The sequence below is a fragment of the Thalassophryne amazonica genome, chromosome 1 (genome assembly GCF_902500255.1).
Source record: "Thalassophryne amazonica chromosome 1, fThaAma1.1, whole genome shotgun sequence".
NCBI lineage: Eukaryota > Metazoa > Chordata > Actinopteri > Batrachoidiformes > Batrachoididae > Thalassophryne > Thalassophryne amazonica.
In genome coordinates, this window is record NC_047103.1 from 40,638,505 (window position 1) to 40,659,680 (window position 21,176).

Genomic DNA, 21,176 nt, shown 5'->3' on the forward strand with positions numbered 1-21,176 from the left:
ACATAATCAGAAGATTCAGAGAATCTGGAGAACTTTGTACACGTAAGTGGCAAGGCTGAAAACCAACACTGAATGCCCGTGACCTTCGATCCCTCAGGCGGCACTGCACTACAAACCGACATCATTGTGTAAAGGATCTTACCGCGTGGGCTCAGGAACACTTAAGAAAACCATTGTCAGTTAACACAGTTCATCGCTACATCTACAAGTGCAAGTTAAAACTCTACCATGCAAAGCGAAAGCCATACATCCACACAACATCCACAAACGCTGCCGCCTTCATTTCAAAGCCAGCATCTGTGATGGTATCGGGGTGTGTTAGTGCCCATGGCATGAACGACATACACATCTGTGATGGCGCCATCAATGCTGAAAGGTACATCAAGGTTTTGGAGCAACAGATGCTGCCATCCAAGCAACATCTTTTTCAGGGACGTCCCTGCTTATTTCAGCAAGACAATGCCAAGCCACATTCTGCATGTGTTACAACAGCGTGGCTTTGTAGTAAAAGAGTGCGGGTACTAGAATGGACTGCCTGCAGTCCAGACCTGTCGCCCATTGAAAATGTGTGGCTCATTATGAAGCGCAAAATACAACAACGGAGACCCCGTTGACTGTTGAACAACTGAAGTCGTACATCAAGCAAAAATGGGAAAAAATCCTGCACAAAGATTCAACAATTAGCGTCCTCAGTTCCCAAATGCTTATTGAGTGTTGTTAGAAGGAAAGGTGATGTAACACAGTGGTAAACATACCACTGTCACGGCTTTTTTGAAACATGTTGCAGGCATCCATTTCAAAATGAGCAAATATTTGCACAGAAAAAATAAAGTTTATCAGTTTGAACATTAAATATCTTGTCTTTGTGGTGTATTCAATTGAATATAGGTTGAAGAGCATTTGCAAATCATAGTATTCTGTTTTTATTTACATTTTACACAATGTCCCAACTTAATTGGAATTGGGGTTGTATTCCTTTGCATTTAAATAAAGGATTCACAATCTTATATCACCAATATATTCAAAATTTACCTTGTCCAGAAGGAATTTAGAATTTTGACCCATGTGGGCTAAAATGTCACACGATATGGCCTGACAATGGGAAACTCACATGCTGCTTGGGGATTAAACAGCCCTGCTACGCTATATCTGCTAGTTTTATTAATGGTGTTGAAATCAACCTTCAGTTATGATTGAAAGCACCAAAAACATGACAGAAAAACAAAGTGAAAGACAATGAGCAATATCGTTATTAAACATAATCCATTTTTTTCATGACTAAGATGAGCTGATGACTATACTGCTTCAGTGTTACAAAACACTGACAAAAATGATCTTAACATGCATTATTGTTGAGGAAAAAAAGATAAGACTAAAATATTTTACATGAAATCAAAACCGAAATAAAACATTTTTTGTCATAACATTGTCTAAAAGACCTTAATTACATTCAGAATATTGCAGCAACCACCAAGGCAGACAGCTCTATTACCTGTATTCCTGCTGTCACCTTGTGGCTCAAACATGAAACTACAAGAAGCTAACATCTTGTGGAAGAGAAGGCTTGATATCTGGTCCCATGTTAAATGCCATGAGACTTACAAGAAAACCGAATGTCTAATTGCATCTGACAAGAAGCTTATAGATTTAAAATAATCGAGGAAAACACCATAAACCTTCAATCATTCAACAAGTGTGTTTTGTCAGGTAATGATAACATTCATTATTTCAGATGTGTGACTGAAATGATAATCAGAAACAAGCTAATTGTAAAATGAACTGACTGAAAGGAGACTAAAATAACCAGACTTTTGGTCAACTAAAACATAACTAAATTAAAATGCTATGTGAATGACTAAACATGACTAAAACTAAAAAGGACATCTGGCACAAGATTAATGTCGCATTCACACCGGGCGCGATCAGACGCTACAAATTCGCGGGGGTTGCGTGGCGACGGACGAGCCTCCTTCGCCCGGTGTGTCGCTCTGCTTGGGTGGACTTTCGCTGCGAAAATTCACTCCAATGTGTCATCAAATAGGAGGAGCTTCCATTCCGCTCAGCGTCAAGTCATCATGGCGGACCTTGATCACATGGAGCGAGTTGTTGTGAAAAGCTCCCAATACAGAGAGTATCATTATTTGCTGCAGGAGCTACGTCTGGATGATGGCCACTTTCAGTGGTCCTTCCACCTCTGCGGGACCCAGTTTGAGGACCTCACGCGCGCACATGTAAAAAAAAAAGAAAAAAAAAAAGAAAAAAAAAAAAAAGAAACTCCGCTGCTTGCTGCAGCTGGCTCTTCCCCCCAAAAAACTCTGTCATAATTGTATTTAGAAACCAGTCACCATTTGTTTTATTATACATCTGTGTAGTTAATTAATAAAATAATCTCCATGGACAATTCGCTCGTGCGCGCACGTAAAATAAAAAGAGAAAGAAACTCCGCTCCCCGCTGCTGTGGTGCTGCTGCTCACTCCAAAAACTCTGTCATGATTGTGAAATAAAGGACAAAAGAGACATAAGTCCTGCTCACAGGCTGCTACCAGATACAGGACATGTTCACATCTTCAGTCAAACTCCAGACATCTCCACGTCACTACATATTCAGTCCCTGATTAGTCATCGCGGCGTGAAGAGACGAAAAAGTTCAGATTTTTCAACTTGAGGAGGAGGGCAACGTGACGTGATGCGACACAATATCGCTCCACAAACGCGCAAAACGCTCAAAATTGCTTCACTCGCGTCCATCGCGTCGCGGTTTGGCGCCAAAATGCGTCCTTACATAGGGATTACATGGCAACCTGTGGCTGCAGTTGCTCATGTCGCGCCCGGTGTGAACGCGGAATAAGACTAAATTAAAAAACAGGTGACAAATTTAACACTAATTAACACAAGCAAAATCCTTATTTACATACTGAAGTCTAAGTCATGTTACCATCTGGCATCATCATCATTATTATTTAAAAAATTATTTTTTTTTTAAATCACCCGCAAAACAATCAACCAAACATATAACATTGTAGAATGCCAACAGAATTTAGTACTCGTTACATGGGATCTTATTAAATCAGTTCTTTAATCTGTTTCTTCTCAGTCCACTTAGCTGTAAATAGGTACCAGCCTTAGGGCCCCTTCTGTAGTGTGAATGCGTACAACTCAGGGCAACTCACGGCGGGCAGGCATGCATGATGCCGGTGCGACGATTCGTGCCAGCGACGGTGTCTTTCGAGCAGGAACACAGAGTGAGCTGCTGCAGCTGCTTGCACTGTGTTCCATGGGACAAGGTGCACCACATTGCGCCACTGATGTAGAGGAAAATAAAATAAAAACCTGCTGTATAATTAGTGAATATTACTGGGTTGATATAAATAATGCATAAAAGGGGACACAATAGAGAAGCCCGCAGTTAAATAACCCTGGTTAAATAAAAAGAAAAAAATGCCACAGGATTCAAGCCCACACACTCTGATTACCAGACGGAAACTGTACCAGTGAGCTACAATCACTGTCTTATAACAGGTGCATGGAATAGCTAAACAACAAGCAGATAAACGTATTTTCTAAAAGAAGAAAAAAGCGCTGTGATAACTGACCGAACGGCATTTGGTACAGCATATTTCTGCTGATACATGACTCAAAGTGGTGTACTTGTCATACTGTTGGCTCGTCCTGGTCCTGCGGCGCGCTGCTCACAGCCCTCACGGCCCGACACGCGTATCCTGTCAGACGTGATATTCAGCTCGCCTGCTGCGTGACCAAACGGACTGACGGTCTGTTTCTCCTCCCATCGCAAAAGCAAAATATGTTTTTATGTATTTCCACACAAGCACACACGCGCGTGTCTAACAAAACACGGGACGGGTGCTACAGCTGTGATGTCCAGAACAGGAGATGTCTCAACAGCTGTAGGCAGCCAGCCACGCCCCCTGTCCTGTCAGCGCACACACCAAGATGTCACTCATTGATCAAATGAGAGATGCCTCACCTGCGGGGTGCGCGAACCACACGCACAGATGTGTTTTTGGGGGGGGCAACACTCTGGCACACCACATGTGCACTCGGCAACTTCACAGTGGTGGGGCACCTGCTGCGAGAGGATTTGATGGGCTCGCACAGTGCACACTCTGTCTTTCAGCCGCTGCTGTGTGCAAATAGTTGTAACAACAGGTGTACGAAGTGTTAGAAGCAGCTATGATTCTACACATTTTGCACACGATTCCTGCTTCATGCACACTTTATGCGCAAATTGAGCAAATTAGCACTATGTGTGAAGGGGCCCTTAGCTGGTGCAGTCATTGATTCTCATGTGGTGTCATGGAGTCCGCAGATATGCACCAACACCTTACTTCTATATACTGACAGTTCAACTTTTAACTCACAGAAGAACCACCTCTGCATTATAGAGCAAGGACTTCATTAAAAAATGGCTGACAGTGTAAGAGGGTAACTAATGAGAGGAGCCACCAAGATACCCATCACAACTCTGAAAGAGTTCACAGCTTCTGTGAATTGGAGAGGCTATGCATCATGCAACTTTTGTGTATTGTACAGCTTCAGGCAAAATGAAACATTATCTACTTTCCAAATTCCTATGAAGGTAAAAAAAAAATCTGGGTGGAGGTCCACAGGCCAAAATATATATATATATATATATATATATATATATATATATATATATATATATATATATATATATATATATATATATATATATATATATATATATATATATATATATATATATATATATATATATATATATATATTTTAATGCTACATCAAAAGGTACACTACTTTATATTTTGTAAAACATTAACATTTGAAATATATCAAACTACATTCCAATATAATCAAAAAACTTCTCTGTAATCCTATTAATGTGCTGCAGAAATGATAAGACATTCATATGCTTCATTTTTCATAACATATTTCAAAGGAAAGACAAGTTCCTGACAAAATATGCATGCAAAGTGCTTTGGAAAATTAAGTTAAAAACAACATTATTGTCAGGTGTGCACATAACTGGTGCTTAGGTGTGTGTGTGTGCTAAAAAGATGTGATGTGCCACAGAAAACCTGAATGGAAGTACATCTCAAAAGGAAAGCAGTAACAGCAGTTTGGAGGATAAGCGTTTCTGTCTGTGGTTTGTGCTGTGCATGGTTCACACATAGTATGAATAAGGACAACTCAGGGCGACTCCCAGCGAAAAAGCTCGTAGGAGTGAACCATAAAAACATTGCGCCGATGGGCAGGCATGCACGATCCCAGTGCGACGGTTCATGCACGCGACGGTATCTTTCCAGCAGGAAAACAGTGCGAGCAGCTGCATCCCCATCACTGTTGTAAATTCATGTCCTTCCAAACACGGAACGTGTTCTCAAGCTGAGACATCCAGGAGCAGCAATCTTTACAGCCGTGGCTGTGAGCGGACACAGCCCCCCTTCCATTCAGCACCCAGACCAACGTGTCACAATCTGTGTTATGTGGTCATTCATTTTTGTTATATGTTATGTAATTGCGTATGTAGGTATTGTTGTAATTATTTATGTAACTATCCTGGCGGTGGTTTCTGTGTGTGTAATGTGCGCACTGAGCTGTCATCCAGCTGCCGGTGTGCTGTGATCAGCTGACAGGCCCCTCCCCATGCTGTGTGCGATCAGACCTCACTGTCTGGCCCCCATGTGATCAGATCTGTACATACATTTAAGCATTTTATGCAAGTGTGTGTCCCCTGGCACGCCATATGTGTTGGGGGGTAGCGGGGAGGGGGAGTGCGACACACGCGCAATACACATGCACCACATGTGTGTGGCTTTTTGCAACTCCACAGTCGTGGAGCACTTAGACAAATTTTCACATCCAGCTCGACAGTGATCGTCTGCTGACTGTTTTCGTGATGATAGTATGAATGGTCACACATTTTCTAAGTGCCAAGCGAGCGGTGTTGGCTGTTTGTGTGTGTCACCTGGAATTTGGCCGACACCTGCAACGAGAGGGTTCAATGGGCTCTCACAGCGCACACTCTGTCTTTCAGCCACTGGTGTGCGCAAACAGTAGCAGCAACAGGTGTACGAGGCGTTCAAGGCAGCTACTATGTTTTGCATACGATTCCTGCTTCATGCGCAATTCATTCATTCGACCAAATTTGCACTATGTGTGAAGGGAACCTTACTTTTAGTATGCACGAGAACATGAGCACCAGTTATGTGCACACCTGTGTAGTGTCCACCTTTCTAACAAAAGTTGAACAACTGAAAAAAAGAGAACACACTATAACAAATCAGAACTAGATACCAGGTTAACATTTAAATTACGCATCACAAAATGCCTCCAAACAGACCTTATGTAACATTAGTCAGTGATGTCATAATGGGAAAACAGATCTCATGAAGAATTTGGTGTTTTTTTTTGTTTTTTTTATCCCACTAGATGACAGTGTTCATTAAATGAAGGGTTGCTCATCAAAAAAAACTCCAGTGCCCCACAAATGTCACATGTGAAATTGAGAACAAATATGGAACTGCAGCAAAAGACCATTGTTGGGCTAGAAATAAAAATACCTCTTTTGCTGTAAACATTATACTGGGCAACATCAAAGGGCTTGCGGGCCATATTTGGACTACAGGCCCCGAACTGTTTGGTTCTGATCTACTTATAATCAGTGTAGATGATTATCCTAATTTCAGGATTGTACCCTAAATTCCATACTGTTGGTGTTAAACAGTACTTACCCTATCACCACACATGTGATAATGGTGCCCAAAAAAGCAAAGGTCAAGACAGAGCCCAGATTCTCAATGAGTCGTTTCTGGAATAAGAATTAAAGGAAGTACTCCTCAGTAACAGTACCAATACTAATATCAAAAGTAAAGTGAAAGTAAAAGGAAAAAGTGTATATATGTGAAGGAAAAGGTATTTCGTGCCCCCCCAACACACACACACACACACACACACACACACACACACACACACACACACACACACACACACGATGCCCATATAAAAAAAAAGAACAGTCCTTTGATGTTGCCTTTTTTTCCACCCTGCATGGAGACAAGTCGGGAGAACAGTCTCACCTGATTAAGGGTGTAAGCTCCATAGAAGATGATGGGTGGCAGGAGCAGATTGAAAACTACCTCAGGATCAAAGGTCTCCTGTAACAGAGAGATGCTGTGTCAGTGACGGGGCTCTAAGGTGCCCGAGAAGATCGTTTACTGAAAGTGACAGACTGACTGTTCTTACACACACACACACACACACACACACACACACACACACACACACACACACACACACACACACACACACACACACACACACACACACACACACACACACACACACACACACACACACAGTTTCAGTTCAGCAGCTGTACTGGCACCCATTCCTTTCTGGTGTTTTTTTGTTTGTTTTATACATGATAATACTTCCATCAGTATCACAACAACCTATCTATACTTGTTTTACTAATTAATTACTGGGCTCTTTAAATCCTACACAAAACTAATATAAATCCTATATTTCTACTTCAAAAGAAAGCTATAAGAATTATTAGCAAGAAACCTTATTGTGAGCCAACAAATCCATTGTTTGTCCGTTTGCATATTTTGAAATTTTGGCATTTGATTGATTATATCATAACACAAATTATGTTCAAAGTACAAAATAAACTTCTACCACAACATGTCCAGGACCTGTTTCAAATGAGGGACTCCAGTTATAATCTATGAGGAACACTGTTATTTCAGAAATCAAAGATTCGAACTACCGTAAAAAGTCACTGTGTTTTTGTTAAAGGTGTTAACACTTGGAATAATTGCCCGGATAACATAAAATCACTTGGTACTCTGGTCGGCTTTAAAAGGCTCTACAAAAACTATTTGATTACTCGCTATAGTATGTTACATTATGTTTATTGATTTTGTCTTGTTTTTGGTGTACTGTCTGCTGCTTGCATGTTTGTGTCTTGAAATTGTGGTTCAGGGATCAATTTATACTGGTATTAGGTATATGTATAATTTTATATACATATGTATAATTTTTATTTTTGGCTAAAGGGGTAGGCGTTTACAAGCTTTTGCTTCTGCCTACACCCTTTCAGGCGCATGGGTGCATTGTTGGATTATTTTCTTTCTTTCTTAGTATGTTTAGTTGTTTTGGATCTGTGTGTGGTGAATTCATTCATTCATTCTAATTAAATACAAATATTATGGTGTTCATAGGAAATACACAAATTTGAGAATCCAGATGTATTACATGCAATTTTCCAGAATGGGTACCCAAATGGGTAGTTGAGATTCCATCTCCTGATTAGTTGCTGATAAGGACCATTAACACAACACTGAACAAAATTCAAGAGGTTGACCAGATCAGTCTGAACTGAAAAAGTAGCCAGAGTGAAAGGTATTTTTGAACATACTATACACGTTTTCTGTCTGTGTCTGAGCCCAAATGATGCAAGCTGCTCAGAAAGGTAGCCTTTCATGAGCTTCATTCAATCCTTTTTATCTTTTGCCTTTTTTGGGGGGGGGGGGGGGGGGGGGATCCTTTGGTTTTGTGGCTATATTCGACAGATCAAACAGCAAAAATATCCCATTCATATCAAAATTGTAGATTTTTCTTGATTCTTTCATCCCAGAGGGAATAATTAAATTGCAAAAAAAAAGTGAATTATAATTCACTTGAGCTTCAGATCAAGAGATGAGATGTAGTGGCATTGGCTCAAAAAGTGTAAGAATGACCTCGGTTTTGCTCACATGCTTATCTGTTTGAACGGAGGGCTGTTTTTGTAGATTTCCCATAGCAGGTTAAGAGTACCTGTGGACAAATAACTTTGACCATTGAACCCAAAGGCATGAATTTTTGCCAACACAAACTCCTTAAGGGCAACTGTGGGGTCAACCTACAGTATGCATACTTTTAGTGGAAACTCGCACAAGCATTTCAGTTCGACTGAATTGCACAGCTCCAAATCACAGGAAATTCACCCCCAGGTGCTTCACACGAGTAGGGTCTAAACTTATTCACCCTCTGAACAAGCATACTGGCAACAGAGGTAAGGAAAACTTAAAAACATCCCCACAGCATGATGCTGCCACCACCATGCTTCACTGTAGGGATGGTGCCTGGTTTCCTCCAAACATGACGCCTGGCATTCAAGCCAAACAGTTCAATCTTTGTCTCCTCAGGCCAGAGAATTTTGTTTCTCATGGTCTGAGAGCCCTTCAGGTGCCTTAAGCAGTTTCCAGGTGGGCTGCCATGTGCCTTTTACTAAGGAGTGGCTTCCATCTGGCCACTCTACCATACAGGCCTGATTGATGCATTGCTGCAGAGATAGTTGTTTTTCTGGCAGGTTCTCCTCTCTCCATAGAGGAATGCTGGAGTTCTGACAGAGTGACCATCAGGTTCTTGGTCACCTCCCTACTAAGGTCCTTCTCCCCAATCACTTAGTTTAGACAGGCGGCCAGCTCTAGGAAGAGTGTTGGTGGATCCGAACATCTTCCATTTATGGATGATGGAGGCCACTGTGCTCAATGGGACCTTCAAAACAGCAGAAATGTTTCTGCACTTTTCCCCAGATTTGTCTTGTCTTGCAGGTCTACAGACAATTCCTTTGACTTCATGCTTGGTTTGTGCTCTGACATGCACTGTCAACTGTGGGACCTTATATGTATATAGGTGTGTGACTTTTTAAATCATGTCCAGTCCACCTGAGCTCAATTTAAGCTTCATGGCAAAGGCTGTGAATACTTAACGTGAATGAGATTTCTTCGTCTTATATTTTTTAATAGGTTTGCTAAAATCACATTGTTATTATGGGGTATTATGTGTATAATTTTGAGGAAAAAATGAATTTGAGCCATTTTGGAATAAGGCTTTAACATAAAATGTGGAAAAACTGTAGCACTGAATACTTTCTGTATATGACAGTGTTTCTACAAACACACACACACACACACACACACACACACACACACACACACACACACACACACACACACACACACACACACACACACACACACTGTTCACGTCATTACCATAACTTCAGCTCTCCCATGACACACGCGCAAGAGGAAGAAGAAAGCTTTTTTCACATTGTCATTATGTGGTATTGCATGAAGAATTTTGAGGGGAAAAAAAAATCTACTTTCCAGATGTACTGTACTAATATTACACACTGAGAATTGCATTTTTCAAATGACAACACATGCTATTTTACACAATTCAATGTTTGCCTTAATGAATATGCAATTTGGGGAGCGTCTACCCAAGTGTGCAAAATTGTGGGAGGCAAACAAGCGTTAATTTAGCTTTCCGGATGCACTGTAAATAACTTGATGTGTTATCACTTGTATACTTAGGACAGCCACCTTCTTCCTTCTCTGGAATATCCACTTCAAAATGGCTGCTGTAGTTACAACAAGACATCAGATCTCACCCAGACAAATATGAATCCTATTTTTATGTTGGCAATTACCACACAGTACAATACATATGTATATTTTCCATTTACACTGCCTGTGCAAGACAAATTCAACACTGCAGAACAGAGATGAACAGACTCTAATCAATAAATTATGCATATGGTGACAGTTTCATTATAAGGACCACCTGCACCACAGATTCTAGGATGGAGGTGTGTTGTATACGCTAATTGCCTCTTCAGCTGAGCAGTACTAAATTTAATCAGACCACAAACTTTAATTCCTTTCTCCCCAGTGACACATAATGGACTCAGTAATGCAATGAAATCCTTATCCCTCCCAGCTAAGGTCCTCGTATGTATAAGGCCTAATGGTGTGAAGGCTGCACTGCATAGTTTATCTGATGTAATGGCCTTTGTGTTGGTCTCTGCTGGTTTGCTAATGAGACCTCGGCATTCAAAGGGGCCAAAGACTATGAGCCATTATTGGAGAGTTACTGCCCTGGATGATTTGTGACTCTCATGCTTTACTACTCTTTATCTCTTGCTGTGAAATTAAGAAACACATTTGCAAATAGACAATACTCTGGCTACAGTCCTCTTTTTTGTGACCTTCTCAAATATAACAAAGGCATCAAGAGATTTTACAACACTGAAAGATGAAAGCAAACCAGACAAAATGAATAATATCATTGCCAACCAAGGGCCAATTTCAAGGGCTACAGAGCAGTAATCCTGGAATTCAATTCCCTTTGATTATATTATTGCTGTAAGGGCTAATCACATGATGATCGCTGATGCACCTTGGTGATTAAAAAAATTTCTTGCTACATTAACAAGAAGTGTACAAGTGTACAACAAATGTACCACACAGCTCTGGGTAAAACTCTGCACTGGACGGCCTCAAGACATAAATAGTAAGACCATGTGGTACCTACCGGTTGTCTCAGAGTGCTCTGTAGGTTGTGTCAAAAGCATGTAAGCCTAGTTCTAGTAATAAAATTCCCTATGCCAAAATATGACTTTTCACTCACTGACATCGTAACCTAATTAATATGCAAATCAAGCCATCGTTGTTACAGTGAGTGTTCATTCCTTGAACTACCCATGTAGCAAGTTTTGAACCAAGAGCCTTGATGTTATCGAGGCAAATGTTTGGACGGCTGGATGTACATACGCATGGTGCTCTCAACTATTTCTCCCACCGATACTTTGTTTGTGTAGGTTGGGGATAATTAAGGGTGGATGGATGGACTGACAGGGAGAAATGGACAGATGGTTACACTGATGATTCGCAACATATGGATACATAAATGGAAAACATTACTTAAATGCAAAGTTACCAGTGGAATCTTGACTGCTTTGACATACAAAACTATAAAATACATCCATTACATGATATACAGTAAGTGAGTCCCTTCGGCTGCTCCCTTGTTTTCACTTGGGGTCGCCACAGCAGATCAGAGGTGAATCGGCATGATGACTTGGCACAAGTTTTACACCTGATGCCCTTCCAGATGCAATGACATATTATGTGGAGAACAGGCAGGAGTGGAGTTTGAACTGGCAACCTTCTACAGTGGAAACAAGTGTACTTAGCCGCTTGGCCACCGCTGTACAAAAATAGTAAAAACTGTCTGAATATCAAACAAGTAGCAGTGGGTTTGGTGGTCATCAGACCTAAATCAAATTTCAAATTTATTAATTTATACAGCGCCAATTCACGATGAAATCATCTCAAGGCACTTCACACAACATAAAAAAAAAAACGGAATTAAAAATTTAAAACAATAAAAAGACGACCATAAAAGAATACAAGAATAAAAACACATCATAACATTAATGATAAAACACGGAAAACAAATGAGTCTTTAAACATGACTTAAAAGTCTCCACAGTATCCGACTGCCGAATGTGTGCCGGAAGATCGTTCCACAGAGCTGGGGCACGGTAGGCCAAAGCTCTGTGACTGGCAGACTTTTTATTCACCCTGGGAACACACAGAAGTCCTGCACCCTGAGAACGCAGGGCCCAAGCTGGTACATAGGGACTTACCAGGTCAGCCAGATAGGGAGGTGCAAGTCCATGAACAGTTTTATAAACTAATAACAGTACTTTAATATCCAATCTTGCAGCAACTGGAAGCCAGTGCAGGGATGCCAAAACGGGCGTAATGTGGTCAAACTTTCTGCTTTGTGACAAAAGTCTGGCAGCAGCATTTTGAACCGGTCGAAGACCCCTAATCCTGGACTGCAGTAAGCCAGAAAATAGAGCATTACAATAGTCCAATCTAGAATAGACAAATGCATGAATCAAAGTCTCAGCATCAGCCATAGACAGGATGGGACGAATCTTCGCTATATTTCACAAATGGAAGAAAGCAGTCCTCGTAATGTCTCTAATGTGGATATCAAAGGACAATGTAGGATCAAAAATTACTCCAAGGTTCCTCACTTTATCCATATGATGTATAACACACGAACCTAAGCTAAGTGCTAGCTGATCAAATTGATGCCAATACCTCACTGGACCAAGAACCATAACTTCACTCTTATCAGAATTTAAAAGTAGGAAGTTACTAGACATCCAACTTCTTACTGATGCAATGCAATCTTCCAAAGATTTTATGTGAATGAGATTACCAGCAGTTATTGGCATGTACAATTGAGTGTCATCAGCATAGCAATGAAAGGGAATCCCAAAGTGCCGCAGTATATTCCCAAGTGGTGCTACATAAAGGGCAGGGGGCCTAAAATGGATCCCTGCGGAACCCCAAACTTCATGTCCCTACGATGAGAGGAGGTGCCATTACACAATACACAGTAAGAACGACTGGAGAGGTATGACGTCAACCATGCAAGAGCAGTTCCAGTAATCCCAAAGTGATTCTCCAGCCTATTGAGTAAAATATGATGATCCACAGTATCAAATGCAGCACTAAGATCCAGCAGCATCAAGACTGTAGTGGTATTTGAGTCCACTGCTCGCAAACCTAATCCTTGAAAATGAAAGAAATTGGCAAAATAGCTAATGTTAAGCTATCACAGATGTAACTTCAACAACACTTGCTCCTATTTTCATCATGCATGTAATAAGATTGACCCCTGCAACAAGTCCAGACAGGTCAGTGAAATGGCAGACAAGTCGCATGTAAATTACAACCACACTTGCTCCTAATTTCCATCATCCATATAGCAGGTGAAAGGCAGATCTATGGAATATTATACAAACAAAACAAATTTTTGGCTTGAACTGGTGCATCAGACCACATTAAATTTTTATCAGTTTATGCCCATTATTGCTCATTTCCTTTGGAGACAAGATGATACCATTTATTGTCATTGAATTATCATGTCAACAATGTGGATGGGATGGATTCAATCATTTCTATTCCCTTGCTCACTTTGATATCGTAAGTACAATTACCAATATGGGCCTTTTAGGCTGCCATTTTGTAATTGGTACTAACACGAGATATCTTTTGTACAAATTTCAGTGTGTTATTAGTAATGCCAATAATTTTGATGAAGAGGTATTCAGACATGCACAACAAATTATAGAAGTGTGTGCAATGAGAGATAATTGTGAGCTAAATTTGCTCAGTTAGCAAGAATGTACGGTTATAATTACACATCTGTGTACAGGGTAAAGGCCTGGTGCTGTTTTTAACATTTATTTCTGTTTTATTCTATTTTACTGTACAACTTTGTATTTAAACATTTGTGAATAAAGAAATACAAACAAACTACATTTTACAGAGTCCATGCATAGGCTTTTCCAGGGCCTGTAGAGTGCTAAAGATGAATAACAAAACAAAATCACCATCTGCTCTAATTATCATTCATATGGAATTCTGAGTAAACTACTGCATGGTTAAGAATTATGTTGTTCCAATCAATATTCATTGATTATTGTCCATTGTTTGCAGTTTGTGGTACCAGGCACTAGGCTGTAAAAGATACAAAGTGATAAGGTTTTTATTAAACTGTAAAAAGTACCACGTACCTTAAATGACTATTTTCTTTACATTAAACAGACAAAATTACCTCCAACTTCTCAAATTAATATTTTAAAACATCAACATTTACACCTCCGCTGACAAATGGTACTCAAAAAAATTGCAGACTTCATCTGTAACACAAATCAGCAAATACGAGGTCTATTAGATAATAAACCGACCCTTTTATTTTTTTTTTAACTATATGGATTTGAATGACGTGCGATTACACCAATCATGCTTGAGCCCTCGTGTGCATGCGTGAGTTTTTTCACGCATGTCGGTGACGTCATTTCCCTGTGGGCAGGCCTTGAGTGAGATGTGGTCCCGCCCTCGCAGCTGAATTCCTTTGTTTCACACGCTGCTCGAGACGGCGCGCGTTGCTTTATCAAAATTTTTTCTGGACCTGTGAGGAATATCCGAGTGGACACTATTCAAGAAATTAAGATGGTTTTCGGTGAAAAGTTTAACGGCTGATGAGAGATTATGGGGTGATTCTGTCGGTGTAAGGACTTCCCACGGAGCGGGACGTCGTGCAGGACTTCCAGGCGCCGTCATCGGCCTGTTTCGACCTGAAAACATCCTAATTTAAGGCTTAATTCACCCAGGACGTCGTGAGAGAACAGAGAAGATTCAGAAGAGGCCGGCATGAGGACTTTATGCGGACATTCCACTGTTTAAGGACATTTTTTAATGAAAGACGTGCGCGCAAATTCGCTGAGTCGTTTCCGTGATGACTCGGCGAATCTGTGTGCGCTGCGACAGGAAAAACACCTCCGTGTTGAAAACCATTTGTAAAATTCAGGCAGCTTTTGATGGCTTTCAACAAGTGAGTAACTGAGAAACTGTTTAACAGCTTGGGCATGTTCCAACTTGACCGTTAAGGTTTCCAACGGAGGTGTTTTTCCTGTCGCGACCCCCTGCGGTCGGGTCCGGCCCGACATGCAACTCTGCCCCCACGTTCTTTCATTACAAAATGTCCGTTAACAATGGAATGTTCGAATAAACTCCTCATGCCGACTTCTTCTGAAAGTTCTCTGTTCTCTGACGACTTACTGGGTCAACAGAGCCTGAAATGTGGAAGTTTTCAACTTGAAACGGCGAGACGCTGCCGCCTCGAAGCGCAGATCGCCGTCAGGCGCCGTGGGCCGTCCTTACGGCGACACTACCAGACCAAAATCTCTCATCAGCCGTTAAAATTTTTTACCGAAAACCAGCTGAATTTATCGAATGGTGTCCACTCAGTTGTGCCTTACAGTTTTGAAAAAAATTTGATCAAACAAAGCAGCAGTCTCTGAGCCATTCCTAAACAATGAAAAAAAATCGACGAGAGGGTGGGCCACTCCTCACTCAAAGACTGCCCACAGATGAATGACGTAACCGACAGGCGTGAAAAAACTCTCGCATGCCCACGAGGGTTCAAGCATGTCTGATGTAATCACACGTGATTCAAATCCATATGGTTTTTGAAAAAAATAATAAGGTCGGATACTTTTCTAATAGACCTCGTATATTCAGATTTTGACTTGGTACTTTAGTTCAGCAAGTTCTATATTATAGATGTACTTGGAGAAACAAATTAATTGTATGCTACTCATGGTTCTGATCAAACCTCTGAGTCTGCATGTACCAAAATCCATGATTAATGTTGATTTCATCAGCAGCAGCAGAAAGCCTGATGCAGTGCGTCCCTATGAGAATATGAAAATACCATTGATAAGAGAATATTCATTACTGGAATGTTGTTGACAGTATTAAAAATTGTTGTCACCATTTTTCAGCTGATGTTAGATATTCAGATCCATTTCTGTAAATTGTGTCCCAGATTGAGGCGTCATCAATGCTGCAGCACCAGTTTTGATTACTAGACTGTCACATTGTTGCTGCACTGCAAGCAACAGACACTAATGTCTCCTTAAAAATACAATGTGTAAGAAGACTTAGTGTCATCTACTGGTGAGGTAGTAGATAGTATAAATGAAATCTCAAATCTTTTTAAACCACCCACGATTTCGCGTCAACCACTAAAGGAGGATCAGCCGGTTTTTCAGTTGCAAACGATAACAGAATCTGCAGTAGCAAAGATTATTGCAGCACTCAAAACCTCCAAAGTGAAAGATGTCAACAACATCAACACCAGCTTCTTAAAGGATCACTCCGATGTCTTGGTGCAACCCACCATGTTTTTAGTTGATCAGTCAATTACACAAAACAAATTTCCATCATCTTGGAAGGAGGCTAATGTGACACCTATCCACAAATCCAGACTTAAATCACAGGCTGCCAACTAACGGCCAATTAGTACCCTGCTAATCGTATCTAAAGTCGCTGAAAAATGGGTAGCGAATCAGCTAATTGAACACCTTAACAAAAGCCACACGACACTACATGAAATGCAATTCGGGTTTCAGCTAATTTCAAAAATCATCAGCGGACCAATTAGCTTCCGTTAAATTTAGTTCTGCTAATTTAGTCTGCTAACATTTTTTTTTGCATAGTTAGTAACAGTGAAAAACCTTTGTATGTACTGCCATTCACACTGCCATCCAGTAGATGGGTCAAAATGAATAGAACACTGTCATCTACTGGACGGCAGTGTGAATGGCGCCCGGTTATACCACACAGTTGTTGCTGAATCACAACTTAAACAGAATTTTCAGTTTTGCAAATGCCTTTTTTTAAACAGATGAAAAAAATTACATATTTTACAAATACACATTTATTTGTAAAAACCAACACACACATTATAGTAACTTGTTGTGTGTTGTTTTTACATACAATGAATCAACCAACCAGTGACAAGCGAAGGCTCAGTTTACCCATAATGCCTTTTGGCAACTGTGTGTGTTAATGTTCAAAACTTCAGAATTAGTGCACTATTTTAAAATTAAAAGATATGTGCCAGATATCCAGATGGACCTGGCAGTGTGCATTCGCTAAATGCTCTAAACGCTACTGAAAAGGATGATTCTGCGGGCTGGGGACATGCTCTATCGGCATCGCAGGCCGATGGGGTCAGTGTGGAAAGTTGTCAGCTCCCGGTGGAAAGTGCAGCCGAGGAGGAGAGCGCTAACACTGTGCCGGCTTTTACAACAACAACAGCTTGGAGCACAGTGCCTAAGCGTGGAGGACCGAGGCTACTAGCTGCTATGGCGTCTGAGAGATCCAAGACCTGGGTCAATCGACCAAACCAGCGGGATAAAAGAAGTGGTGTTGTTGGGACGTGCTCGGGTAATAGTATCCAGACTGTACGGACTAAATCGGTGAGTGTGTTTGCCACAAAGTTTACACCTGACCTAGATGCTGACACTCTGTTTCGCTACTTGAAGGAGAAACTTGGCCGAAAAGCTACTTGCGTAAAGATTGACTCTGTGCAAAGTCGATATAGTTCATTTAAAGTGACCGCAGAGTGCAATGAAGTTAATGAAATGTATGACCCTGCTTTGTAGCCAGAAGGGGCATTTGTTTGACGCTTTTACGAAATGCGTAAAACTAAGGCTTTTGCTAGTCCAGGAGTCACGGTGTGGCTGTCACACATTAGATATACTGTTTATGATGAGGGTCATGTCATATAACACTCGAGGACTGCGTCTAGGACAGACTGCAGCGGATAAAGCGTGACGTCTCGTTGTTGACCCACTGTTTGAGATCATGGATATTTTGTGTATACAAGAGACTTTTTTGCCCACACAAGAGCTAAACAGACTTAACTCTGTACATGTGGACTTTCATGGGGCAGGAGAGTCCATGACAGACTTGAGCCAGGGAATTGTGCACGGCAGAATACCTGGTGGTGTGGCTATACTGTGGCGCAAGAAATATGACCCTGTTACCAGAGTGATTAGGCTGGATGTTGATTGGTGTATTGGAATCAAAGTTGCCATTAATAATAGTGTGTTCATAGTCCTAAATGTTTACCTGCCATATGAGTGTTATGAGAATGAAGCAGAATATTTCCAAAAGCTGGCTTATATAAATTCTTTTATTGAGGAAAGTGAATGTACTTGCATTTATAATTTGGGGGATTACAATGCAGATATATCCGATGTAAAGTCCCCGTTTGGTCAGCATTTACTCCAGTTTTGTCAGAGTAATAAACTGAGGTTGTCAAGTAAGGCTCTTTTACCAGATGACAGCTACACATATGTGAGTGACAGAGCCTTCAGCTTTCAGGCTTCTCTCCCGTGGAACCAGCTCCCAATTCAGATCAGGGAGACAGACACCCTCTCTACTTTTAAGATTAGGCTTAAAACTTTCCTTTTTGCTAAAGCTTATAGTTAGGGCTGGATCAGGTGACCCTGAACCATCCCTTAATTATGCTGCTATAGACTTAGACTGCTGGGGGGTTCCCATGATGCACTGAGTGTTTCTTTCTCTTTTTGCTCTGTATGTGCCACTCTGCATTTAATCATTAGTGATTGATCTCTGCTCCCCTCCACAGCATGTCTTTTTCCTGGTTCTCTCCCTCAGCCCCAACCAGTCCCAGCAGAAGACTGCCCCTCCCTGAGCCTGGTTCTGCTGGAGGTTTCTTCCTGTTAAAAGGGAGTTTTTCCTTTCCACTGTCGCCAAGTGCTTGCTCACAGGGGGTCGTTTTGACAGTTGGGGTTTTTCTGTAATTATTGTATGGCTTTGCCTTGCAATATGAAGCGCCTTGGGGCAACTGTTTGTTGTGATTTGGCGCTATATAAATGAAATTGATTTGATTTGATTTTGATTAATATGTAGTGTAATATATGAAAAGTGACTTGAGTGCACCATAAGTTAAATTACTGCACTAATAAATACAGCAGGTAGAGACATGATTATTGTCCTGGTTGCTATGGTTACTACAGTACTAGCATTGATCATTGTACAGTCTGACAGCAGCCGGGAGAAACGATCTACGGAATCTCTCCCTCTCACAGCGAGGGTGGATGAGTCTGTCACTGAAACTGCTCTCCAGAGCAGACAGAACGTCCAGTAGGGGGTGACACTCGTGGTCCAGCATAGATTTAAGTTTAGCCAGGACCCTCCTGTCCCCCACCTCCTGCACAGAGTCCAGAGGACAGCCCAGGACAGAGCAGGATTTCCTGATGATCTTATCCAGTCTTTTCCTGTCCCTCTCTGTGATGCTGCTGCTCCAGCAGACCACACCATACAAGATGGCAGATGCCACCACAGAGTCATAGAAGGTCCTCAGGAGTGGCCCCCTCACTCCAAAAGACCTCAGCCTCCTCAGGAGTTAGAGGCAGCTCTGACACTTCCTGTAAAGTGCGTCCGTGTTGTGAGTCCAGTCCAGTTTGTTGTTCAGATGAACACCCAGGTACTTATAAGAGTCCACTCTCTCAATGTCCCTTCCCTGGATGTTCACTGGGGGGAGTGTAGTGGGGCGGTGTCTGAAGTCCACCACCACCTCCTTGGTCTTCCCCGCGTTGATGAGGAGGTGGTTCCTCTGACACCAGTCCACAAAGTCCTGCGTTAGTCCTCTGTACTCCGTGTCATCATCGTCCATAATAAGTCCAATGAGGGCGGAGTCATCAGAGAACTTCTGCAGGACACAACTGACCTTACTCTGCAGGTCTGCAGCAGTTATTAGGGGTCTGCTCTGTTTATGGAGCGCAATATGACATCAAGTTTAACTCCAAAAAGAGTGTGGTGATAAGGGCCAAAGAGCACGTGAAGACTGTGTTCCCTGCATTTCATCTTGCAGGAGGGGGCTTGAGGTTATTGAGAGGGTCAAATACCTCGGTCACATCATCAGGAGTGACCTCAGAGATGATGATGACATACAAAGGTAGCATTGCAAACTGTACACACAGACTAACACTTTAGCATGAAAATTTCATCGGTGCACGAACATTAAGATTGCCTTCTTTAAGGCATATTGCACACCGCTCTACACTGCCCACTTGTGGGGCAGGTATAGTAAGAGTAAATTTAAAAGACTGCAGGTTGCTTATAATGATGCTCTTCGCATCCTACTGAAGAAGCCTCGATGGACAAGTGCCAGCTTGTTGTTTGTGCAAAATAATGTTGTTACCCTGAATGTTGCAATTAGAAACTTTGTATATTCATTCATGAAGTGCCTTGAGGTCTCAAAGAATGAAATTATAAAGGTTTTGACAATGCCTGGATATAGCAGTGTCCGGTTTACCTCTGAGCTCTGGAGGCACTGGAGGAACTGCTTGTATGGACTATAGACTCATATCATTGTGTTGTATGTATTTTTATATGGACCCCTTGGTGTCTGAAATAAAGGTTGATTGATTGATGTGTTATATTTTCACTTTGTATAAATGACATAGTTGACATTAATGAAAGTTAAACTATCCAGATTAATTTGGTTTAGAAAGCAAAACCATAAGTCAAATCATAAGTCAAGTCCTTTTGAGAACTTCGGCCTCATGTCTGGACCGCTGTATGCTGTAAATGACTCTTCCTTACAGCAGTGGGCAGGGTGCACAAAGACAGAAGCGCTGAATCGTTGGTTGTGCTGGGTTTGTGATCACCTTTGATTCTAATCAGAAGTGTTGGCGGTGCTTAAACTGAAAACCGGCTTGTCAGTAGCTGAGAGTGTACCAGAGACAATACTGAAAGCTAGCGGTTAGTGGTTAGTTGGAGCTTCCACTAAATTTTTAAGTGGTTTAACGTTGTAAAAGTTAACTTTTCAGTTGGCTAATTAGCGGTTATCGAAGCTAACTTTTTGGTTACCTGTGCCCACCACTGTATATAAGATGCAACCTATGTGAAAACAAGATCCAGCATTTGTTT

At 41.4% G+C, this 21,176-nt stretch overlaps 1 protein-coding gene across 1 annotated transcript in view; it reads right to left on the bottom strand.

Annotated features, from left to right (window-relative positions):
• LOC117508771 (sodium/hydrogen exchanger 9-like) overlaps nt 1–21,176 on the bottom strand; it is a 308,738-nt gene that overhangs the window by 281,654 nt on the left and 5,908 nt on the right. Inside the window, exons 3-4 of the mRNA XM_034168606.1 lie at nt 7,077–7,154; nt 6,732–6,808 (exon numbers count right to left, since the gene is read on the bottom strand). Of these exons, the coding sequence (XP_034024497.1) occupies nt 6,732–6,808; nt 7,077–7,154 (155 nt within the window). The remainder of the gene's footprint in view (nt 1–6,731; nt 6,809–7,076; nt 7,155–21,176) is intronic.